This window comes from Stenella coeruleoalba (assembly GCF_951394435.1).
Source record: "Stenella coeruleoalba genome assembly, chromosome: 3".
Classification (NCBI taxonomy): Eukaryota; Metazoa; Chordata; class Mammalia; order Artiodactyla; family Delphinidae; genus Stenella; species Stenella coeruleoalba.
In genome coordinates, this window is record NC_137148.1 from 160735426 (window position 1) to 160755411 (window position 19986).

The following is a 19986-nucleotide window of genomic DNA, read 5'->3' on the forward strand; positions in this document are numbered from 1 at the left end:
AATAAAACTACCATAGGATCCAGCATAATTGATATCTGGATCTCATAGAGATATCTGCACTCCCATGTTCACTGCAGCATTATTCACAATATCCCAGATATTGAAACGACCTCACTGTCCATAAGTGGAAGAATGGATGGAGAGGATATGATATATATATATATACACATACATACATACAAAGAAGGAAAACCTGCTCGTTTGTGACAACATGGTTGGACCTTAAGTGCATTATGCTAAGTGAAATAAGTTAGAGAAAGACAAATACAAGCAGCCTTCCATATCTGTGAGTTCTGCACCTGCAGATTCAACAAGTCCCAGATCAAAAAGATTTAGGGGAGGGGGAAGTCCAAAATGTTCCAGAAAGCAAAATCTGAATTTGCTGTGCACCAGAAACTATTTACATAGCATTTACATTGTATTTGGCATTATAAGTCATCTAGAAATGAGTTAAAGTATACAGGAGGATATGTGTAGGTTGTATGCAAATGCTACACTATTTTATATGAGAGATTTGAGCATCCCCAATTATTGGTATCCACGGGGAGTCCTGGAACCAATCGCCCCATCCCTCGCAGATGCTGAGGGATAACTGTACTGTATGATATTACTTATATGTGGAATCTAAAAAAGACAAACTCAAAGATACAGAGTAGACAGTGATGGTTACCAGGGGTTGGGGAAACGGGGAGATACTGGTCAAAGGATACAAACTTCCAGCTATAAGATTAACAAGTTTGGGGATCTAATGTACAGTATGGTGACTACAGCTAATGGTACTGTGTCAGAAACTTGAATGTTCCTGAAAGAGTAGATCTTACATGTTCTGACTGCAGAAAATAAATGGTGAGTATGTGATGGGGTAGAGGTGGTAGCTAATACTATGTAGCATCACTTTCTAAGGTATAAATGTATTAAATCAACGTGTTGTACACCTTATTGTACACCTTACACAGAAATGTTATGTGTCAATTATATCTCAATAAAGCTGGGAATTTTAATGAAATTAAAAATTTTAAGTGGCACACTTTGGAAAAAGTTTGGTTGTTTCTTCTAATGTTAAACGTACCCATGTAATATGACCCAGCCCTCCCATTCCAAGAGCAGTGAGCGGTTGTACACAAGTGTTCATAGTAGCTTTATACATGACAGCACAACATTGAAAACAATCCACATGTCCTCCAACCGGGGAAGAAAATGTGGCTCACCATACTATGGAATATTACTTAGCCATAAAAAAAAGTATTGGGGTTTCCCTGGTGGCGCAGTGGTTGGGAGTCCGCCTGCCGATGCAGGGGACACGGGTTCGTACCCTGGTCCGGGATGATCCCACATGCCGCGGAGCAGCTGGGCCTGTGAGCCATGGCCATTGAGCCTGCACGTCCAGAACCTGTGCTCCGCGATGGGAGAGGCCACAACAGTGAGAGGCCTGCGTACCAAAAAAACAAAAAAAATATTGATGCATGCAACATGAATGAATCATAAATATTTTGTGAGGTGAAAGAAGCCAGACTACAGGGATGGAGAATGGATCAGTGTTTGGCAGGAGGTGGGATGAAAAGTTTTTGACTATCAAGGGTGACTATGGTAGTGTGTTTACACAACGCTAGACATTTCAAATCTCAGAACTGTACACCAAACAGAGCAAACTTTACTTTTAGTAAATTTTGTAAATTGTAGGTCCAGGCCAGGACTCAGGCCAGGAGCCGGGAGGCCCCAACCAGCAGCAGGAGTAGCCATGGGGAGGCTGTCACCGGCCCGAGTCTCAGCCAGGACAGGCTCAGCTGCAGCATCCTGTAGGGCAGATGCAGTGGAGGGTGAGCTCCTGAGGATGAAGGGATGGGCGGCGGGGGGGGGGGGGGGGGGGGGGGGGGGGGCGGGGGGGGGCGGCGATGATGGTGAGCTGTGAGGCAGAGACACATAGAGGGACAGGAACGAGGGAGTGAGGGACAGGGATGGTGAGTGCTGGGGGCAGGGCAAGAAGGGCTCAGAGAAGGGAGGGAGACCCAGAGAAATCCAGAGGAAGAGAGATAGAGACAGACAGAGGAGTTAGTAACCGACTAGTATCCACTCATCTCCCAGGCCAGCTCCTTCCCTGGAGCCACGCTGCCTTGAGCAGTGGCCTTCCGCGCCCCGGGCCAGGACCCCCAGCCCTTAGACCCCCAGCCTGGCACCTTCTGTCAGGAGTGCCTTGTCCCACACAACTTCCTCTCCCCTCCTCTGGGGAAGGCTTTGTCTGACCCCTGACCTAGAGGAAGCTTCCAGGGGCCGGGCTAAGCCAGCCAATCCCTGCAGCCTGCTTACCTCCTCCCCACCTGGCAGCTGCCCAAATAGAAGGTGGAGGGAAGGGGTTACAGTGTTGTTGAGAGAAGCCTGTGAACCAGCTCAGGATCACACGGTGTGGACACTGGATCCTCAGAACTCAGCACCTCCCACGTAGGCAAGTTGGGGTGTGGGCAAAGGTGACTCAGGGCCCCCAAGTTCGCAGCCAGCCCTGCCCTTCCTAGGCCAGGGTGCAGCAGGTAAAAGCATGAACATTCAGGTGCCAGGTGAGCAGGGCAAACGTGGGCCGGGAGTGTGTCTGCCCCATTTCTTGTCATAGAATCAAGAAGCTCAGAACTGTGAAGCCTCTGCCCTCTGGGGCACACAGCCTGGCAGGAGTTCAAGTCTTTTCTCCAAGCAGCCCAGGGCCTGGGTGGAGACATGACTGCTGGGAGCGAGAACAGAGAACCCAGGCTGATTGGGGATTACCTGCATCAGACTCAGGGAATAAAGGGCACAGTCGGAAGAGGGCACCTCGTGGCATAAGGGGTAAGCCTGCAAGGGGCTGAGAGAGAACAGGGTCTAGACAGGGGAGGGCAGAGCTGGGAGATCCTGAGTGGGCAGCCTCACTGTGACTGGGGGCTGTGCCGACCCTCTCTGGGCTCAGTCTCCCCATCTGGTAAATGGGATGTTGGATGAGAGACTGAGGAGGGACCGGGGAGGGTTCCACTGGAAGATGGGAAGGATCTGGAGCCCCAAAAAGATGGAATGAAGGAAAAGTGCTGGCAAGTAGTACTCGTGCTACTGAGTGCCCGTACTCCACATAGAGTAAGCCTACTCTGTGCAGACAACTGTATGTACAGTGCCTACTCTGGGCTGGGTACCTCAAGAAGCATGCCTAAAGTGTGCGGCAAACGCTAGATTAAGCATGCCTACTCTGTGTCCGGTGCTCTATGTAAAGTGCATCTACTGTGTGTGAAGTACTCTGCATAAATCCTATCCACTTTATGCTAGGTCTTGTGCATAAAGCATGCCTCCTGTGTGCTGGGTAATCTATGCAAAGCACGCCTCTTGTGTGTTGGGTGCTCTATGTAAATATGTCTACTGTGTGCCAGGTGCCCTGCATAAAGCATACCTGCTGTGTGTCAAGTGCTCTACATAAAATAAACCTACTCTGTTCCAAGTACGTTACCTACAGCATGCCTACTATATGCTAGATACTCTACCTAAAGTGTACCTACTATAAGCTGGGTACTCTAAACAAATCCCGTCTATTGTATCCCAGGTGTTCTACATAAAACATGCCTACTGAGTGCCAGACATACTACACAAAGAACGCCTGCTATGTGCTGGGCAGTCTACAAACATCATGCCTGCTCTGTGCCAGTACATTACATAAAGGGCTCTGTGTGTGTGTCAGGTGCACGACGTAAAGTAAACCCACTGTGTGTCAGATATTCTGCCAGCAAGATAATAAATCACCCTCCCCTCACTGGGTCAGAACTCTGGGATCAGGCAGAGAGACGCAAGTGATGGCAGGAGGGAAGATACCTATTCAACAGAAGAGCAAACTGAGGCTCAAAGAGAACAAGCCTCTAACCTAAGTTGCAGAGCTGGAAGGTACCCAGGTCTGTCCTACCACCAAGCCTAAGCCTCTTCCCTCTGCCAAGCTGCTTCACCCCCAACCATAAGGGACGATGCCCTATTAATCCAGGGACATTTACAATGGTGGAATCTCAGGCCATACGGTGACCCCAGTGGGGAGATGCCTTGAGGTCCTTGTATCATCAGTTGGATCATCTTCCCACATCCAGGATGCACCACCCAATGGATCTAGAGCTCCCCTCCTGGCCCCCTCTGGATCCTGTCCAGAACTGCCCTGTGGGGTGCTCTCTGGTGACAAAGAACTTGAAGGATGGGGCTCCTGGCAGAGCTACTGAGCAGGAGAGTGGGGGAAGGACAGTCTTCCTGACACTGGTAGGATGCTGGGGAGACCCCGAAACTCCTTCCACCTCGACACTGGCTGGGAGATTCAGATGGAGGATCCTAAAAACCTTAGTGGAGTGAGGTGCACCATCCCCGCCGAATCTCTACCACCTCCGCAGGGGTAGACTTAGCCTCCTGGCAGGTCCGTCCACATCATGGTCAGGCGGGCATGACCAGAATATAATAAACCAGGCAGGGTGCTGGGACACAGAGGAGAAAGATCCCCAGTGCCCAGATGGGTTCAGCTCACTTCAGACCTACTGTGTGCCGGGAATAGGCAGGCAGCCTGGATCAGGAACCGCAGCCACCGCACCAGCATTTCCCACATAAGCCACTGAAGCTGTTTTAAGCCCCTTAGGTATATTAATTTTTTTTTCATTTTACAGATGAGGAAACTGAGACTGAAAATCATATGCGTGACTCACCCAAAGCCACAGAGCTCTTGGAATTAGTCCGTGCCCCAGGCTTTACATTGAATACCCTGAACCACTACGCTCTGCTCCTTCTGTATCTATAAATGTGCATTTCATTAGCAACACCTCCCAAGACGGTGGGAATCCTTAAAAGAGACAATGCATGTAAAACACACAGGACAGAGGAAGGGTTCAATAAACACAATCATTATTGCTGTTGTCATTGTTTTTGTTGTAAACATTCAACAGCGCTGCAAGATCAAACTCATGACCTGTGTTTACAGAAGAGGAGCAGGAGATTCAGAGAGCTGAAGCAACTTGCTCCACCCCCCAAGAGCAAATTAGGTAAATACAACAGTACAGGTGACAGCAAAGCCTGGCACACAGGACATGCTCATTAAATATCCGGGGAAGAAATATTTCTGAACTGGGGTTGGTTGAATCTGCAGATGCAGAATGCACAGACATGGAATTCTGCCTGTATTTGTCTTTCTCTCACTTATTTCACTTAGCATAATGCTCTCAAGGTCCACCCATGTTGTCACAAGCAAGCAGGTTTTCCTTCTTTCTCCTGGCTGAAGAGTATTCCATTGTATATGAACACCACATCTTCTTCATCCATTGATGAACAGTTAGGTTGTTTCCATATCTTGGCTATTGTGAATAATGCTGCAGTGAAGATGGGAGTGCAGATATCTCTATGAGATCCTGATTTCCATTTTGCTGGATCATATGGCGGCATTATTTTTAACTTTTGAGGAACCTCCATACTGTTTTCCATAGGTGTCCGTGTCATTTAAAATTCCTATCGTTCATGTGTGAGAGCTGTGGTTGCTACCCATACTCACTGGCACCTGGTGGTGTCAGTGTTCCCCAGCCATTCTTATGGGTGGGCAATGATATATCACTGTGATTTTAGTTGGCATTTCCTAATGACTAATGATGCTGAACATTTTTTCATGTGCCTATTTGCCATACATATATCTACTGTGGTAAAACACCTGTTCAAGTCTTTTGCCCATTAATTTTCCTTGGATTTTTACCTTCTATTGTTGGGTTTTACATACAAATCCTTTGTCAGATATGTGATTTGCAAGTCTTTTTTCCTAGTGTATGGCTGGTCTTTATCTTAAATTTCTTTCACAGAGCAAAATTTTAAAAGGTTTTTAAAGTGCAGTTTATCAATGTTTTCCTTTTATGATTATGGTGTTATACATAAGAACTCTTTGTCTAAACTAAGGTTACAAAGATTCTCTTCTATTTTTTCATCTAAAAACTTTACAATTTTACATCATTTAGTTCTGTTAAATTTGTATAAGGTGTGAGGTATGTGTTGACTTTTTAATTTTGCATGTGGGTATCTAATTTTTCCAGTACCATTTATTGAGAAGGCTATACTTTGTGCATTGATTTGCCCTGCATGATTTTTTTTTTAAATTTCTGGACTCTCTATTCTGTTGGAATGATTTATATGTCCAGTCTTTGACCAATATTGCACCGTCATGATTACTGTTGTTTTATAGTATGTCTTGAAACGGGTCTTGTAAATCCTTCAACTACATTTTTCCTTTTCAGAAAATTTTGGCTATTCTAAAGTCCTTTGCATTTTCATGTAAATTTTGTGATCAGCTTCTCTATTTCTACAAAAAGTCCTCCTGGGATTGTGACTTCTTGAATTTGTAGATCAATTTGAGGAGACTTAACATCTTAACAATATTGAGTTTTTCACTCCATGAACATTGTATATCTCTCCACTAATTTGGGTCTTGTTGGATTTCTTTCACCAGTGTCTTGAAATTTTCATCCTAGAAATCATGCACATATTGTTAGATTTATACCTGAGTATTCCACTTTTTGTGGTGAATGACACTTGAAAAATGGTATTTGAAAACATTTCCCAATTGTTTATTGCTATTGTACAGCAGGGTTGGCATATTTTTTCTGTGAAGACCCGTATAAGAAATACTTTATTGGCTGCAGGCCATATTCAGGAACTCCTTATCCTCTTCCTCCCCCTCTTTTACAATCCTTTAAAAATATAGAACAATCTTGCATATCTTACAAAGACAGGCCATAGGCCAGATTTCGTCCATAGACCATAGTTTGCTGACCTCTGGAATATAAAAATAGAATTAATTTTTGTATGTTGACCATGTATCCTGAAGTCTATTGGATCATTTTCATCGTAATAAAAATAATGTTTTTATTACCTCAATCTTAAAAAATAAAACCTTCCCTTGACCCCATTTTCCCATCAATTAATACATGATTTTTTTCCCCCACCATGGAGCTAACCCCTTCAAGAGTTATCCATACTTGGGTGTCAAATGTCTCCTCTTTCACTAGAAAAGGGCTTTGACTTTCCACTAAGGGCCATGATAGTGAATGAATGAGAGAGAGGGAGGAGGGGAGGCATGGAGCCTGTGGGGCCCCAGATGCTGCTGCACCTGTGTGTTTAATTCTCTATACACACCCCAGGCCTGGTCCAGTCACTGGCTGCTGTGGGGGTGTCTGTTCCTCTCCTGAGTGTGTTGGAGGCTCCTTCTGCTGGAAGATTCAGAAACAACAGGCTCTAAGAAATTCGGTCTCCATTAGTTCAATGTGTGTGTGTGTGTGGCTATGTGACTGTGTGTGATTGTGTGTAAGTGTATGTGTGACTGTGTGCACACATGTGTGAGCATGTGTATATGTATGCATGTAATTGCATGTGCACGTACATGCATGTATGTGTGCACGTGCATGCGTGTGTGTTTACATGAACATGGGTGTAAGAGTGTGTATCTAACTGCAAGCACATGTGGGTGCATGTAATTGTGCTTGTGTGTGACCATGTGCACACAGTGTATATGCAATTGTGTGCATGTGTGGGTGTATGTATATTGGTAAGGGTGGGAGTGTATGTGTTTTGAAGTCACTGAACCGCTGTAACTGTCTGCACTAGTTGTGTTCCTTGCAACAACTACTGTGGGAGGCCTCTGGCCCTGTCCCCAGACCTCAGCCGTGCAGTGCAGGCAGGACATTCTCCAGAAGTAATGCCCTTGTAAGCAGCTCTGACTAAGGACTGGTGGGTGTGTGTTCTCTGCTGTCCCCCAGGGGGACTGAGCCCCAGGTGCCCCCAGGTGTGAGCTTTCTGGCTAAAGTACCCTTTTCCTGCTGCCTTCCCTTCCCAGTCTCACTTCCACAGTGTTCAACTGGCATTTCCTGGGATTACTTCCCCAAGAAACAACTTGCAGTTGAATTCTTGCCTCAGGGTCACCTCCAAATAAGGTATTTGCACTTGAGTCCTTGCACTGGGGTCTACTTCCAGAGAACGCAAACTAAGACACACACAAAAACTTGCTCCTGCCATCCCCAAAGGCCTGTTATTATTCCCTTTCTGCTGAGAAGGAATGTGAGGCACAGAGAGGGCAATTTACTTGCCCAAGGTCACACAGCTGGAGAGTGGCAAAGCCCAGGTTTGACCATGAGCCATCTTACCCCAAGCCCAGTGCTTACTCCTCTCCTGGGAGCCTCTTCCTTGCTAAGGGAGGAGGGAAAGAACAGGGGATGTTCCTAGCCTGCAAGATAGCTGATGTCTCTGCCAGGGGGACTTAGGGCTCATGGTTGGTGCCCTGTCCTCATTCTGTCACAAAATAAGAGACAATGCCAATTATTCATGCTTGGTGCTGACCCTGAGCCAGGGAGTGCCGTTAGTCCTTTTCTCATTTCAATTTATTTGATTTTCACAACCACTTTGTCAAAACCCTCAATTTTCAGGCAAGAAAACTGAGGCACATAAAGGTAAAGACACCTGCCAAAGTATCTCAGCTGGTCCTGATTTGAACCCTGGTACTTGGAGTCCTTGTTCTTAACCACGATGCCTTCTGGCTTCTCACAGGTCGTATATTTTGAGTGCTGCTGCATGCCAGGCATGGCACTAAGCATGCAGCAAGCATATAACACTAAGCATATTTTAAAAAGAAATATAATTTGTGGGACCTCCCTGGTGGTCCAGTGGTAAATAATCCACCTTACAATGCAGGGGATGCGGGTTCAATCCCTGGTCAGGGAACTAAGATCCCACATGCTGCAGGAAAACTAAGCCTGTACGCCACAACTACTGAGCTCACATGCCTCAACTAGAGAGCCTGTGTGTCTCAAATTACAGAGCCCACAAGCTCTGGAACCTGCGCGCCACAACTACAGAAAAGCCCGAGTGCCGCAACGAAGAGCCCATGAGCCTTAACGAAGATCCTGCATGCCTCAACTAAGACCCGATGCAGCCAAAAATAAATAAAATGAATAAATAATAAATCTAAAATATATAAATATATAATTTGTAATTACATAGATTAGTAATTATAACGAAAAATGCTTTGCAGGCTTCATCGAAGAAAAGGAAACAGTTGGGTAAATGTAGACATTTAGCAGAACCATTCTTCCTCCTACTCTGCCCTCCCATTCCAGGTGTTGGGTATAATTTTTCAACTTTTTTCTGTGCCTACACAAACATCGACACTCACATAACTGGATTGCTGAGGTGTCCCGTCCATTTGTGGAATGTAATAGGTCCCGGCAGAGACCTCAGATGGGCTACATGAGAGTGGCATTAAGTAGGGGCCATTTACAAAGTACTGACTGTGTAAATAAGGAATGTTGCCTGCCATCTAGTTCTACTAGGATTAAATCATTAGCCACTGCAGTTGCTAATTCAGGACAGAGACCAGGAAGAGGCACTCTGCACATTGGGAAAACAGGCTTTTAGATAGTTTAGATATTTAGGAAAAATTTTATGAGCCTGAATTCTTGCATCTTCCCATGCTTAGAAAAGTACTAAAATTACTGAGAAATCTGTTCCTCACGACGACTACCATGCTGTATATTGGATTGCACATACCCCTTAGCCAAAATCACATATATGCTGACCTCCTTCCTCACCTCTTTGGAGCAGTTCCTCAGAACTATCTGAGAGGCTGTCTCCTGGGTGACAGTCCTCAGTAATGTCCCTGAATAAAACTGAATCTCACTGCTCTGACGTTGTGCATTTTTTATTTCAGTTGACAGTGGGCCAAGGGAAACCATCAAGGCTAGTACAGCCCCCTGGGGCCTAGCATCAGCTGAGAGCTGACACCACCCCCGGGCCAGGTAGTAGCTGTTCCTGGAACCCAGAGGGATTAGCTGAAGCTGAAAGCAGCAGTGGCCTTTGGCAGAGGATGGATGTCTGTCCTCTAATCCCCTCCGACTGCCTGCAGGTGCCTTCCACTGACCAAACATCATCTCCTTCTCTGACTCGGGCTGCAGGTAGGTGGCCAGACTCCTATTAAAACTGGGAAGAACAAACCTGACTCCACAGTGGATCTAGTCCTTTGTCTCTAACCTTTGTGCTCTGTTGCCTGTGCTCAGTCGTGCTGGCTCTGCACCTTTGTAAAAGAATGTTGCCTATAGCCTGAAATGTACATGCTAGCCATTCTCGATGCTGTGCCTCCCAGGCTTGACTTTTAAAGGTATAAAACTTTTTATTCATATAGAGATAAAAAGTTGTGGCACAAAGAATAACATTTGTTTTATTAGAGGTTTACAGGAACATTGTGACTGGACCTCTGTAGACAGCTGCAAGAGCAAAGGATTCCGGCATCAAGAAGCCTGCAACAACCTGTCACACCCCCAACCCCCCTTTTAATATGAAAGAAGCCTGAATTCTATCTTGGTTAGAATGGTTCTTTGGGACACTAGTCCACCAATTCCTTGGTCTTCTGGCTTTCAGAATAAGGTTACCGTTCCTTGCCCCAAAACTCCTCTTGATTTATTAGCCTGTCATGCATCAAGCAGTATAAGCTTGGACTCGGTAGTAAGGCCACCTCCTCAGGGAGGCCCTCCCTGATTGCCCTGTCCAGAACAGCCCCCTTGGTCACTTTCTAGCATGTCTCATGCTGTTCATTTCCTTCATATCTGCCACCACCCGACATGCTTATTTCCAATTGGCTTCTCCCATGAGACATGAGCACATAATCCAGAGACCTTGTCTATCTTGCTCATCTCGTGTTTTGGGCCCCAGCAGTGTGCCTGGTACAGATTGGGTGGTCAAGCACAGTTTGCTGTTGAGTAATGAACTACCTGGGAGGTATAAATCCACCTCTCCATTTACAGAGGGGGACATGAGGCTTAGAGAGGGCAATTGACTTGCCCAAGGTGACACAGCCAGGAAATGGCAGAGTTGGGCTTTGAACTTAGTTCTGCTGAATCCAGAACTTGTTCCTTTCCTTCCTAACAGCTGAGGAAAGGAAAGGTAAAACTCCAGCCAGCAGGCAGCCTGCATGCTTGTTCTAGAGACCCCACGTGGATTCCCGGGAGGCGTGTCTTTATGATGACACAAAATAACTGCTCATCTGTTTTGTGTGCCAGTTATGTGTTCCTCACTGTGCCAAATCCTTATTTCTTAAATTGTGTTTTAGTTATAGAGACTCCGATTCTACTTCCTCCAATTCCACCATGACATGTGGATTCTTCTGGATTTTTTTCAATGCATATACACACATGCGCACACACACAAACATTTGTAAGTTTTGTTTATAAATGCAAACTTTATGCACATACTCTTTTGAAACATACTTTTCCCTACTCTCTCTGCCTGTGTCTAATAGGACGCTTGCAACTCTCTGTGAGATCTTATCAGGCCCATTTGACAGACATGAAGAGTGAGGTTTAAAGGGTTGATGGGCTGTGCCCAAGCTAGTGACTCACAGTGACCACCGTCGCTGGTCTGGCACAGGCTTGCCCACTGCCTGACTCTGGGTTTGGGTGGAAGGACCACTGGAGAAGGGGCAGGGGGTGAGTGGCTCCCCTCCTTCCAACGCTGGCTGGGGGACATTCCATAAGGCAGGCTTGTGTGATTTGGCATCTGGGATATTACTTGTTTGATGATGCTCTAGAACATCCCCAATGATGAACAGAAGGTCCCCACCTATGGTTTCCTGCTCCAGTGCTGGTTCCCTTTCCCCTTCTACTGAAACCACACACCTTGTGTCAGGACTTACTGAAACATAGGTTCTTTTGTCTCGGTGCAGAAGGAATTCAGTGAGAGGCAACTGTCCGGACAACTAAGTAGTTTTTATAAATGAAAGAAAAGTGGGGATGGGGAGAAGACCACCTTCTTCCTCATTTTTTGAGTAGACATCAAGCTTTCATCATTAACTCCTCCTACATATCGGGTGGGGGAGTTTTTGACCCTATACGGCCCAACTGGGACTGTCATAGAGCTATGTAAATGAGCAGAAGGGTGGCAACATATGCAAATTTATGGTGAGTCATCTCAGGTTTCAGGATAATGTCACCTTTCCCCTAGTTTCTTTCACCTTTCCCCTAGTTTCTTTCACCTTTCCCCCGTATTCCTATGTAAGCCACTGCAAGAAAGCAGTTTTTCAGGGTCCATTGTCTTGCAGACCTCACAAGGCCAATGCAGTCTTGTTACCATTGTTCTGTGGTACACCTCGTTCCTAATCATATAGATTAGTGACCTAAGTAAGTCTGTTTCGTTTTAAAGTGTTACCCTTGTTGTTTAGCTACCAGATGTTCTGGGCATTTCCTGGTTGATGTCTAACTTACGGTGATCTCCCAAAGTCCTTCTCTATCTATCTTCCCCTAGTAGGATTTCTGAACTAGCTGTGCAACTAACCTACTCTGTCCCTATCACTACCACCTGATCTAGGAATCAGAGGTAGACCCTGCCCTAGTAATGGCTGCAGAGACCTGCTAGGGTTTGAGTATCTGGTCACAGTTAGCGAAAGCTCCAAACCCGCTTATAGCTTCCATATGGGGCCAGAATTTGCTGGCCACTTTGGCCTCCCCAAGGAGCAATTGCATGATCTCGCATGTTAGCCCCAGGGTCAAAAACCGCTCGTCTTTCTGTGTAGCCTGGGTGTTCCACCCAGTGTCTGTTCTTGGAGTCTCTCCCTCCTCATTCAGGTCTCTGCCCACCCTGACCCCTGGACTAAGGTAGGATGTTCTCCAGGCCCATAACTCACCACTGTCTGACAAGTCATTGATTATTTATCGCTCACCACCCATCTCCTCACAAGATGTAAGCCCCTTGACAGCAGGAAGAGGTCTGCAGTGCTCACTACTGCATTCCTCGTGCCTAAAATAGTGTCCAGTACATAATAAGTGATCAGTAATCATGGTTGTATGTATGAACAGCTCTGGAAGGTATAGATTTTTCTCTTTATTTTATCACCGAAAAAGCCCTCTGAGAATTAGAGGGGTGAAGGCATTGTGCTCCCTGCCTCCTTTGCAGAATCCAGACTCAGGAGTCTTAAAGCAACACTTCCTAAAACTTGAAGAAGTGCACCCAGTTCCCCTGCAGACCTGTTTAGATGCAATTCTGAGTCAGTATTTTGGGTGAGGATGTGAGATTCTGCATTTACTGCAAACTGTCAGGTGATGCAGATGGTGGGATGGTGGAGGTTTGAGGAACACAATATTAGCACCAGCAACTTAAAACCCCCTGCTGCAAACCTTTCTCTCTTCCCCAGATATTTAATGAGCACGTACTATGTGCCAGGCTTTGCTGTCACCTGTACTGTCATATTTACCTAATTCGTTGGGAGGCTGGAGCAAGTTGCTTCACCTCTCTGAATCTCCGGCTCTTCTTCTGTAAAAATGGGCTCATGAAATTGATCTTGCAGGGCTGTTGGATGATTACATCAACAACGACAACAACAGCAACAATAACAATGACTTGCATTTATTGAGCTCTTCCTCTGTCTTATGTGTTTTCCATGCATTGTCTCTTTTAATGATTCCCACCATCTTGGGAGGTGGTGCTCATGAAATGCCCATTTACAGATATGAAGGGAGAGCTTCATGGTTCAGGGTACGCAGTGTGAAGTCTGGGGCACAGCCCGTTTCCATCACCTGTGTGACTTTGGGTGATTCACTCGTGTAGTTTTCAGTCTCAGTTTCTCATCTGTAAAATGAAAAAAAAATGTTCATATACTTTAAAGACTTAAAACAGCTTAGTGACTTACGTTGGCAAATGCGGGTGCGGTGGTTGCGGTTCCTGCTCTAGGCTGCCTGCCTGCCTATTCCCGGCACACAGTAGGTCTGAAGTGAGCTGAACCTCTCTGGGCACTGGGGCTCTTTCTCCTCTGTGTCCCAGGACTCTGCCTGATTTATTATATTATGGCCTTGTCTGCCTGACCCTGATGTGAAATGGACCTGCCAGGAGGCAAAGTCTACCCCTGCGAAGGGGGACGAGATTCTAGGGGGAGGGTGCACCCCACCACACTGAGGGCTTTAGGATCCTCCACCTGAATCCCCCAGCCAGTGTCGAGGTGGAAGGAGTTTCGGGGTCTCCCCAGCATCCTACCAGTGTCAGGAAGGCTGTCCTTCCCCCACTCTCCTGCTCAGTAGCTCTGCCAGGAGCCCCACCCTTCAAGTTCTCTGTCACCGGAGATCACCCCACAGGGCAGTTCTGGACAGGATCCAGAGGGGGCCAGGAGGGGAGCTCTAGATCCATTGGGTGGTGCATCCTGGATGTGGGAAGATGATCCAACTGATGACACAAGGACCTCAAGGCATCTCCCCACTGGGGTCACCGTATGGCCTGAGATTCCACCATTATAAATGTCCCTGGATTAATAGGGCATTGTCCCTTATGATTGGGAGGGGAGCAGCTTGGCAGAGGGAAGGGGCTTAGGCTTGGTGATATGACAGACCTGGGTACCTTCCAGCTCTGCAACTTAGGTTAGAGGCTTGTTCTCTTTGAGCCTCAGTTTGCTCTTCTGTTAAATAGGTATCTTTCCTCTTGCTATCACTTGCGTCTCTCTGCCTGATCCCAGGGTTCTGGCCCAGAGCACTGAGGGGAGGGTGATATATTATCTTGCTGGCAGAACATCTGTGGATTACTTTATGTAGAGCACCCGGCACACAGAGTATTCTATGGACGATATCTGGCACGCAGTAGGAATGCTTCATGCAGCACCCAGGTCATAGTAGATGCTCTTTGCGTAGTACATTGGGCACTCAGTAGGCATGCTTTATGTTGAACACCTGGGATACAGGAGACAGGATTTGTGTATAGTACCCAATGTAGAGTAGTTACACTTTATGTAGAGGACCTGGCATATAGTAGGCATGCTTTATGTAAAGTTACTTCTCACAGAGTAGGATTACTTTATGTAGAGTACCTGACACACAGTAGGTGTGCTTTATGTAGGGCACCTGGCACAGAGTAAGCATACTTTACATAGAGAGTCCAGCACACAGTAGGTGCATTTTACAGAGTACCCAGCACATAGTAGGTACGCTTTACATAGGGTTCCTGGCACATAGTAGGTGTGCTTTATGTAGAACATCTGGCATAAAGTAGACAAGATTTATGCAGAGTACTTGGCACACAGTAGATGCACTTTCTGTAGCATACCTGGAACCTAGTAGGCACAATTTATGTAGAGTTTCTGACACACTGGGGACATGTTTTTCTGAGGTACCCAGCACACAGTAGGCCCTCTTTACATACAGTTGTCTGCACAGACTAGATTTACTTTATGTGGAGTACTGGCATACAATAGCAAGAATACTAACTGCCAGCCCTTTTCCTTCACTCCATCTTTTTTGGGGCTCCTGATTCTTCCCATCTTTCCATGCAATCCTCCGCTGTCCACCTCTCAGGATTTCATCTGAGGTCCCATTTCCCAGATAGGAAGACTGAGCCCAGAGAGGGTCGGGACAGCCCACAGTCACAGTGAGGTTGCCCACTCCGTGTCTCCCAGCTCTGCTCTTCCCTGTGTGGACCCTGTTCTCTCAGCCCCTCACAGCCTTACCCCTCCTGTCTCCAGGTGCCCTCTTCCGATTGGGCCCTTTATCCCCTGAAGCTGATGCAGGTAACCCCCAGCCAGGCTGGAGTCTCTGTTTCTGCTCCCAGCAGTCATGTCTCAATCCAGGCTTTCGGTTGCTTGGAGGCAGGGCTCGAACTCCTGCCAGGCTGTGTGCCCCAGAGGCCAGAGGCTTCGTGGTTCTGAGCTTTCTTTGATTCTATGCCAAGAAATGGTGTATGACGTCCTCCTGGCCCACATGTGGAAATGAGCACCGGAGATGTTTGCCCTGCTCACCTGGCACCTGAATGTTCATGCTTTTACCTGCTGTACCCTGGCCTTGGAAAGGCAGGGCTGGCTGTGAACTTGGCATCCGGAGTCACCTTTGCCCATCCCCTAACTTGTTAACATGGGAGGTGCCGAGCCCTGAGGATCTAATTTTCACACTGTGACCCTGAGCTGGTTTACAGTCCTCTCTCAATAACGGTCTAGCTCCCTTCTTCTCACCATCTATTTGGACAGCTGCCAGGTGGGGAGGAGGTAAAGAGACTGTGGGAGTTGGCTGACTCGGCTAAGCCCAGCCTCCCCTCGTTCAGAGGTCGAGCCAGGGAAAAAGGCCTCCCAGGAGGAGGGCAGAGGAAGTTGTATGGGATAAGCGGCTCTTGACAGAAGGTGCCAAGCTGGGGGTCAAGGGGCTGGGGGTCATAGCCTCGGGTGGGGAAGACCACTGCCCAAGACAGTGGTTCCAGGGAATGAACTGGCCTGGGAAATGAATGGATACCAGTGGTAAGCACACACACACACACACACACACACACACACACACACACAGTGAAGGTTGTGATTTTTTTCATACTTGGGAGCTGCAAGTGAGCTTGTTACTGTTTCATCGATTTGGCCAGAAGACATGAGACTCCTGGGTCAGAAACCAAGGACAGTTTATTACCCTCAGTGCAACAAAGAGCACGTGCTTCTCATTGGTTTGCATTCTTCCTCCAAGTCACCAAATCCCATGCGGATGACACAGGTGGGCTTCTATAGATGCCAGTCATGTAGCATGTTGTGTTATAGCAGGGAGGAGTATAGGTTTAGGGACTCTGTGACTTTTATAGTTATTAGAAGCGAGCTTGATATTTGTCCAAGGGGAGACATAACCTCACTCCTCGAGGTTGTTTTCTACAAATACAACTCTGAGAAATGGCCCAGGTAAAGAACATAGGAGTCTTGCAATTTTTTTTGGCATACCCAGCATTAAAGGGCAGGGGTGCTCAGGGCGCATGGAAAACAACCTCTCTCAATATAGGGGATATTTTCCTAATTAATTTATAAAAATGATGATGATGAAAGCTAACATTTGTTGTGCACTTACTTTATTCATTAACTTTACCAAGGATACACAGAGTGTAGAAGGAAGAGCCAAGATCAAAAACCCACATCTCCTAACTCCGAGCCATGGGGACTTCATGTCCTAACAGTAACAACTTTTACTCCTACCCAAGCCTGGTCTTCCCTGGGGATGGCTGCCTGGGGCCAAGAGGCAGGGTCTGGGGGAGCCCATCAGGTGGTTGGGATTGGGTAGGGGCTCAGAGGAGGCAATTCCCAGTCCTAACCCTGTCCCCTTCTCTGTCCAGGCCAAGTGGCAGCGCTTAGTCACAGAGGGCCACACCCATCTGGATGTGTTTGAACACATCAGCCTCATGACCCTGGACAGTCTGCAGAAATGCGTCTTCAGTTTCGACAGCAATTGCCAGGAGTAAGTCTCAGCCCAGGGCCTGGGTACATGAGCCATAGACCCAAGGGAGTAGATAGGGGAGGTAGGACTGACCAGGGAAATCAGGAGGGCCTTCCTGGAGGAGGTGGGTCAAAGCTCGATATTGAAGGACAGGGAAAGGGAAAGAGGAGTGATCATTTCAGGTCGGTAGAACTGTTTGGTAAGGGCCAGGAGCCTAGAACGATCAAAGTATGTGCAACCGTGAGGAGACACCTTGGAAATAAGTTTGGAGGAGTGGGCAGGGTTATATCTTAAGGACATTCTGAAGCCAGACAAAGAAGATATGAACTTTATTCCGAGGTTTCCAGGGAGCCATGGAAGGTGTTTGATCAAATGAGGGTCGTGGTCAAAGCTAAGCTTGGACATCTGACTCAAGAGAAAAATGACCATAATGTAGACAGTGGACGGTGTTGACATTGGATGTAAGGAGAATAGAGAAGGGACTGGGCCATTGACCAGCTAGCAGAGGATAAGTTCTGAGCCGTGTGGACAGTTTGGGGAAGGAGAAGGGGCAGGTACTGGCTGAGAGACAGAGGGGAGAAGCATGATATCTAAGCTGTGCTCTGGGTGCCTGGGGCATGGAGGCAGCTCACAGAGATGGGATGTAGGAGAGAAGAGTCTGGAGAGTCTCATATCCTGGCTCCACCCCACACTGTGTCTGTGGGCCATCTGTTCTTGGAGACTCAGTTTCCCGAAGGGAGGTGGCTCCCGGCTTCTGGGTTTCAGGTGTTTTATGTTGTTGGCTTCCTTCATGCTCTCATCCTGCAGGAAGCCCAGTGAATATATCGCTGCCATCTTGGAGCTCAGTGCCCTAGTGGCAAAGCGGCACCAGCAGATCTTCCTGAACGTAGACCTCCTGTACTACCTCACCCCCGACGGGCGGTGCTTCCGCAGGGCCTGCCGCCTGGTTCACGACTTCACAGATGCTGTTATCCGGGAGTGGCAGCCTACCCTCCCCAGTCAAGGCATTGATGACTTCCTCAAGGCCAAGGCTAAGGCCAAGACCTTGGACTTCATTGATGTGCTCCTGCTGACCAAGGTAGGCTCCTCTAGTATCTGAGTAGAAGTATTAGAATGGACCTCGATTTGATCAAAGAGCTTGGATGGGATGCAGAGGGTACTGGGGAGCCATGTGAGGTGCTTGAGGGAGGGATGGGTCAGGGATAAGTTTTAGAGGTGAGTGTGTGGAATCCCCCTGCAGGGGATGGCTGAGTCTGAAACTTGGAGGCCTGAGATTTTACTCTACTTCCAAGTTAATAAGTTAGTCTACGTGTGTGTGTGTGTGTGTGTGTGTGTGTGTTGTTGTTGTAGTATACATACAGAACCCTGGATCAGAGCAGAGCATTTATTTCTCCCAGCAGTAACAGTAGCCAGAGTAGCATTTAGCTCTTTTTCCCCATCCCCAAATTCTTCTGAGGGCTCCATGCTGCTTTTACCTGTCTATGCAGCCATGGTTGCATCACGGGAGAATTACCTCCAGATATTGAAATTTGGAACTTATACAGGACAGCTGATATATCTGCCCATTCTTCTGTATGGAGAATAGGGATAGGGATAGGGATAGGGATAGAGATATGGAGAGAGTAGAGAAGGGAAGAGAAGAGAAGAGGAGAGTAGAGGGGAGGGAGGAGAGGAGAGGAGAGGAGAGGAGAAAAGAAAGAGAAGAGAAGAGAAGAGAAGAGGAGAGAGAGATTGTTCTGGAGCTTAAACAAATCCTCTGTGGTGAGAAGGCAAAGTCTATAGGTTCTATAGGTTTATAACCCATTCCTTATCTCCAGGAGACATAAAGAATCTCTGTATTTACTATCCTAGCATGTGAGCAAATGGCTTTGGGGCAATGCTCAATCTCTAGCTTCCAAGGCAAGTTGCCATTCAATCATCCCGTAACCCGGGTTGCCAGCAATTTTTTCTCAGAAATTCCTCTTCATGAAGAAACATGAAAATATTTATGGACCATTGATTCTTTTCACCAGGGAAAACACAGGAGACGAGGAGATCAAGGAGGAGACCTACGGGGTGGGGCCTCTGGTGACAGAGGGAAGTCTAGGATTTCAGGGTGGGCTTGGGGTTCTGGGTGGATGATGGAGGTTCAGAGATTTTCTCAGTTTAGGCTCAGGGGCCCTCAGTGCTAGTGTGATTCTGCAGATCTTGCTTTCTCTCCAGGATGAAGATGGGAAGGGATTGTCAGACGAAGATATCCGAGCTGAAGCTGACACCTTCATGTTTGAGGGTGAGGGTCCCAGTGTGGGACTACAGAGGAGACATGTGTCTCTCCATCCCAGGGACTTGGTGTGTGGACCCTGGACCACGCCATCCCTCCCCATCCTCCCCATGGGCCTTCCTGTGAAGGTGCTGTCCACCCTCTGGTGCTGAAGTAGCCCAGATATCCAAGCCTTTCTGGATGCTCTTCAGGCCATGACACCACAGCCAGCGGCCTCTCCTGGATCCTGTGCAACCTTAAAGCACCAAGAATACCAGGAACGCTGCCAGCAGGAGGTGGGAGAGCTCCTCAGGAACCGTGAGCCTAAGGAGATTGAATGGTGAGTGCAGGTCCTCCTGGTGTTTTTATGAGCCCCTCTCATTGGCCTTGCTCCCTGGCTGGGGAAGAGAGAAAATATTTTTGTGGATTCTGTCATTACTGCTTAGTGGGAATAGGAGCAGAGCTCTGAGGCAGGGTCTAGTACTCAGCATGGGGAGCAGGACAAAGTTGCAGGCTTTTGGGACAGAAACCTGGATTTCTGAGATAATTAGCAACAATGTGTGA

General features: G+C 47.3%; 1 protein-coding gene across 1 annotated transcript in view; it reads left to right on the forward strand.

The window, feature by feature from the left end:
- Positions 1 to 19766, forward strand: part of LOC307185079 (cytochrome P450 4F3-like) — a gene marked incomplete at its 3' end in the record, with an annotated part of 69265 nt that extends 49499 nt beyond the window's left edge. The window contains 5 exon segments of the mRNA XM_079918881.1: positions 17145 to 17204; positions 17991 to 18261; positions 19386 to 19452; positions 19635 to 19680; positions 19682 to 19766. Of these exon segments, the coding sequence (XP_079775007.1) occupies positions 17145 to 17204; positions 17991 to 18261; positions 19386 to 19452; positions 19635 to 19680; positions 19682 to 19766 (529 nt within the window).
- Between the last annotated feature and the right edge of the window lie 220 nt (positions 19767 to 19986).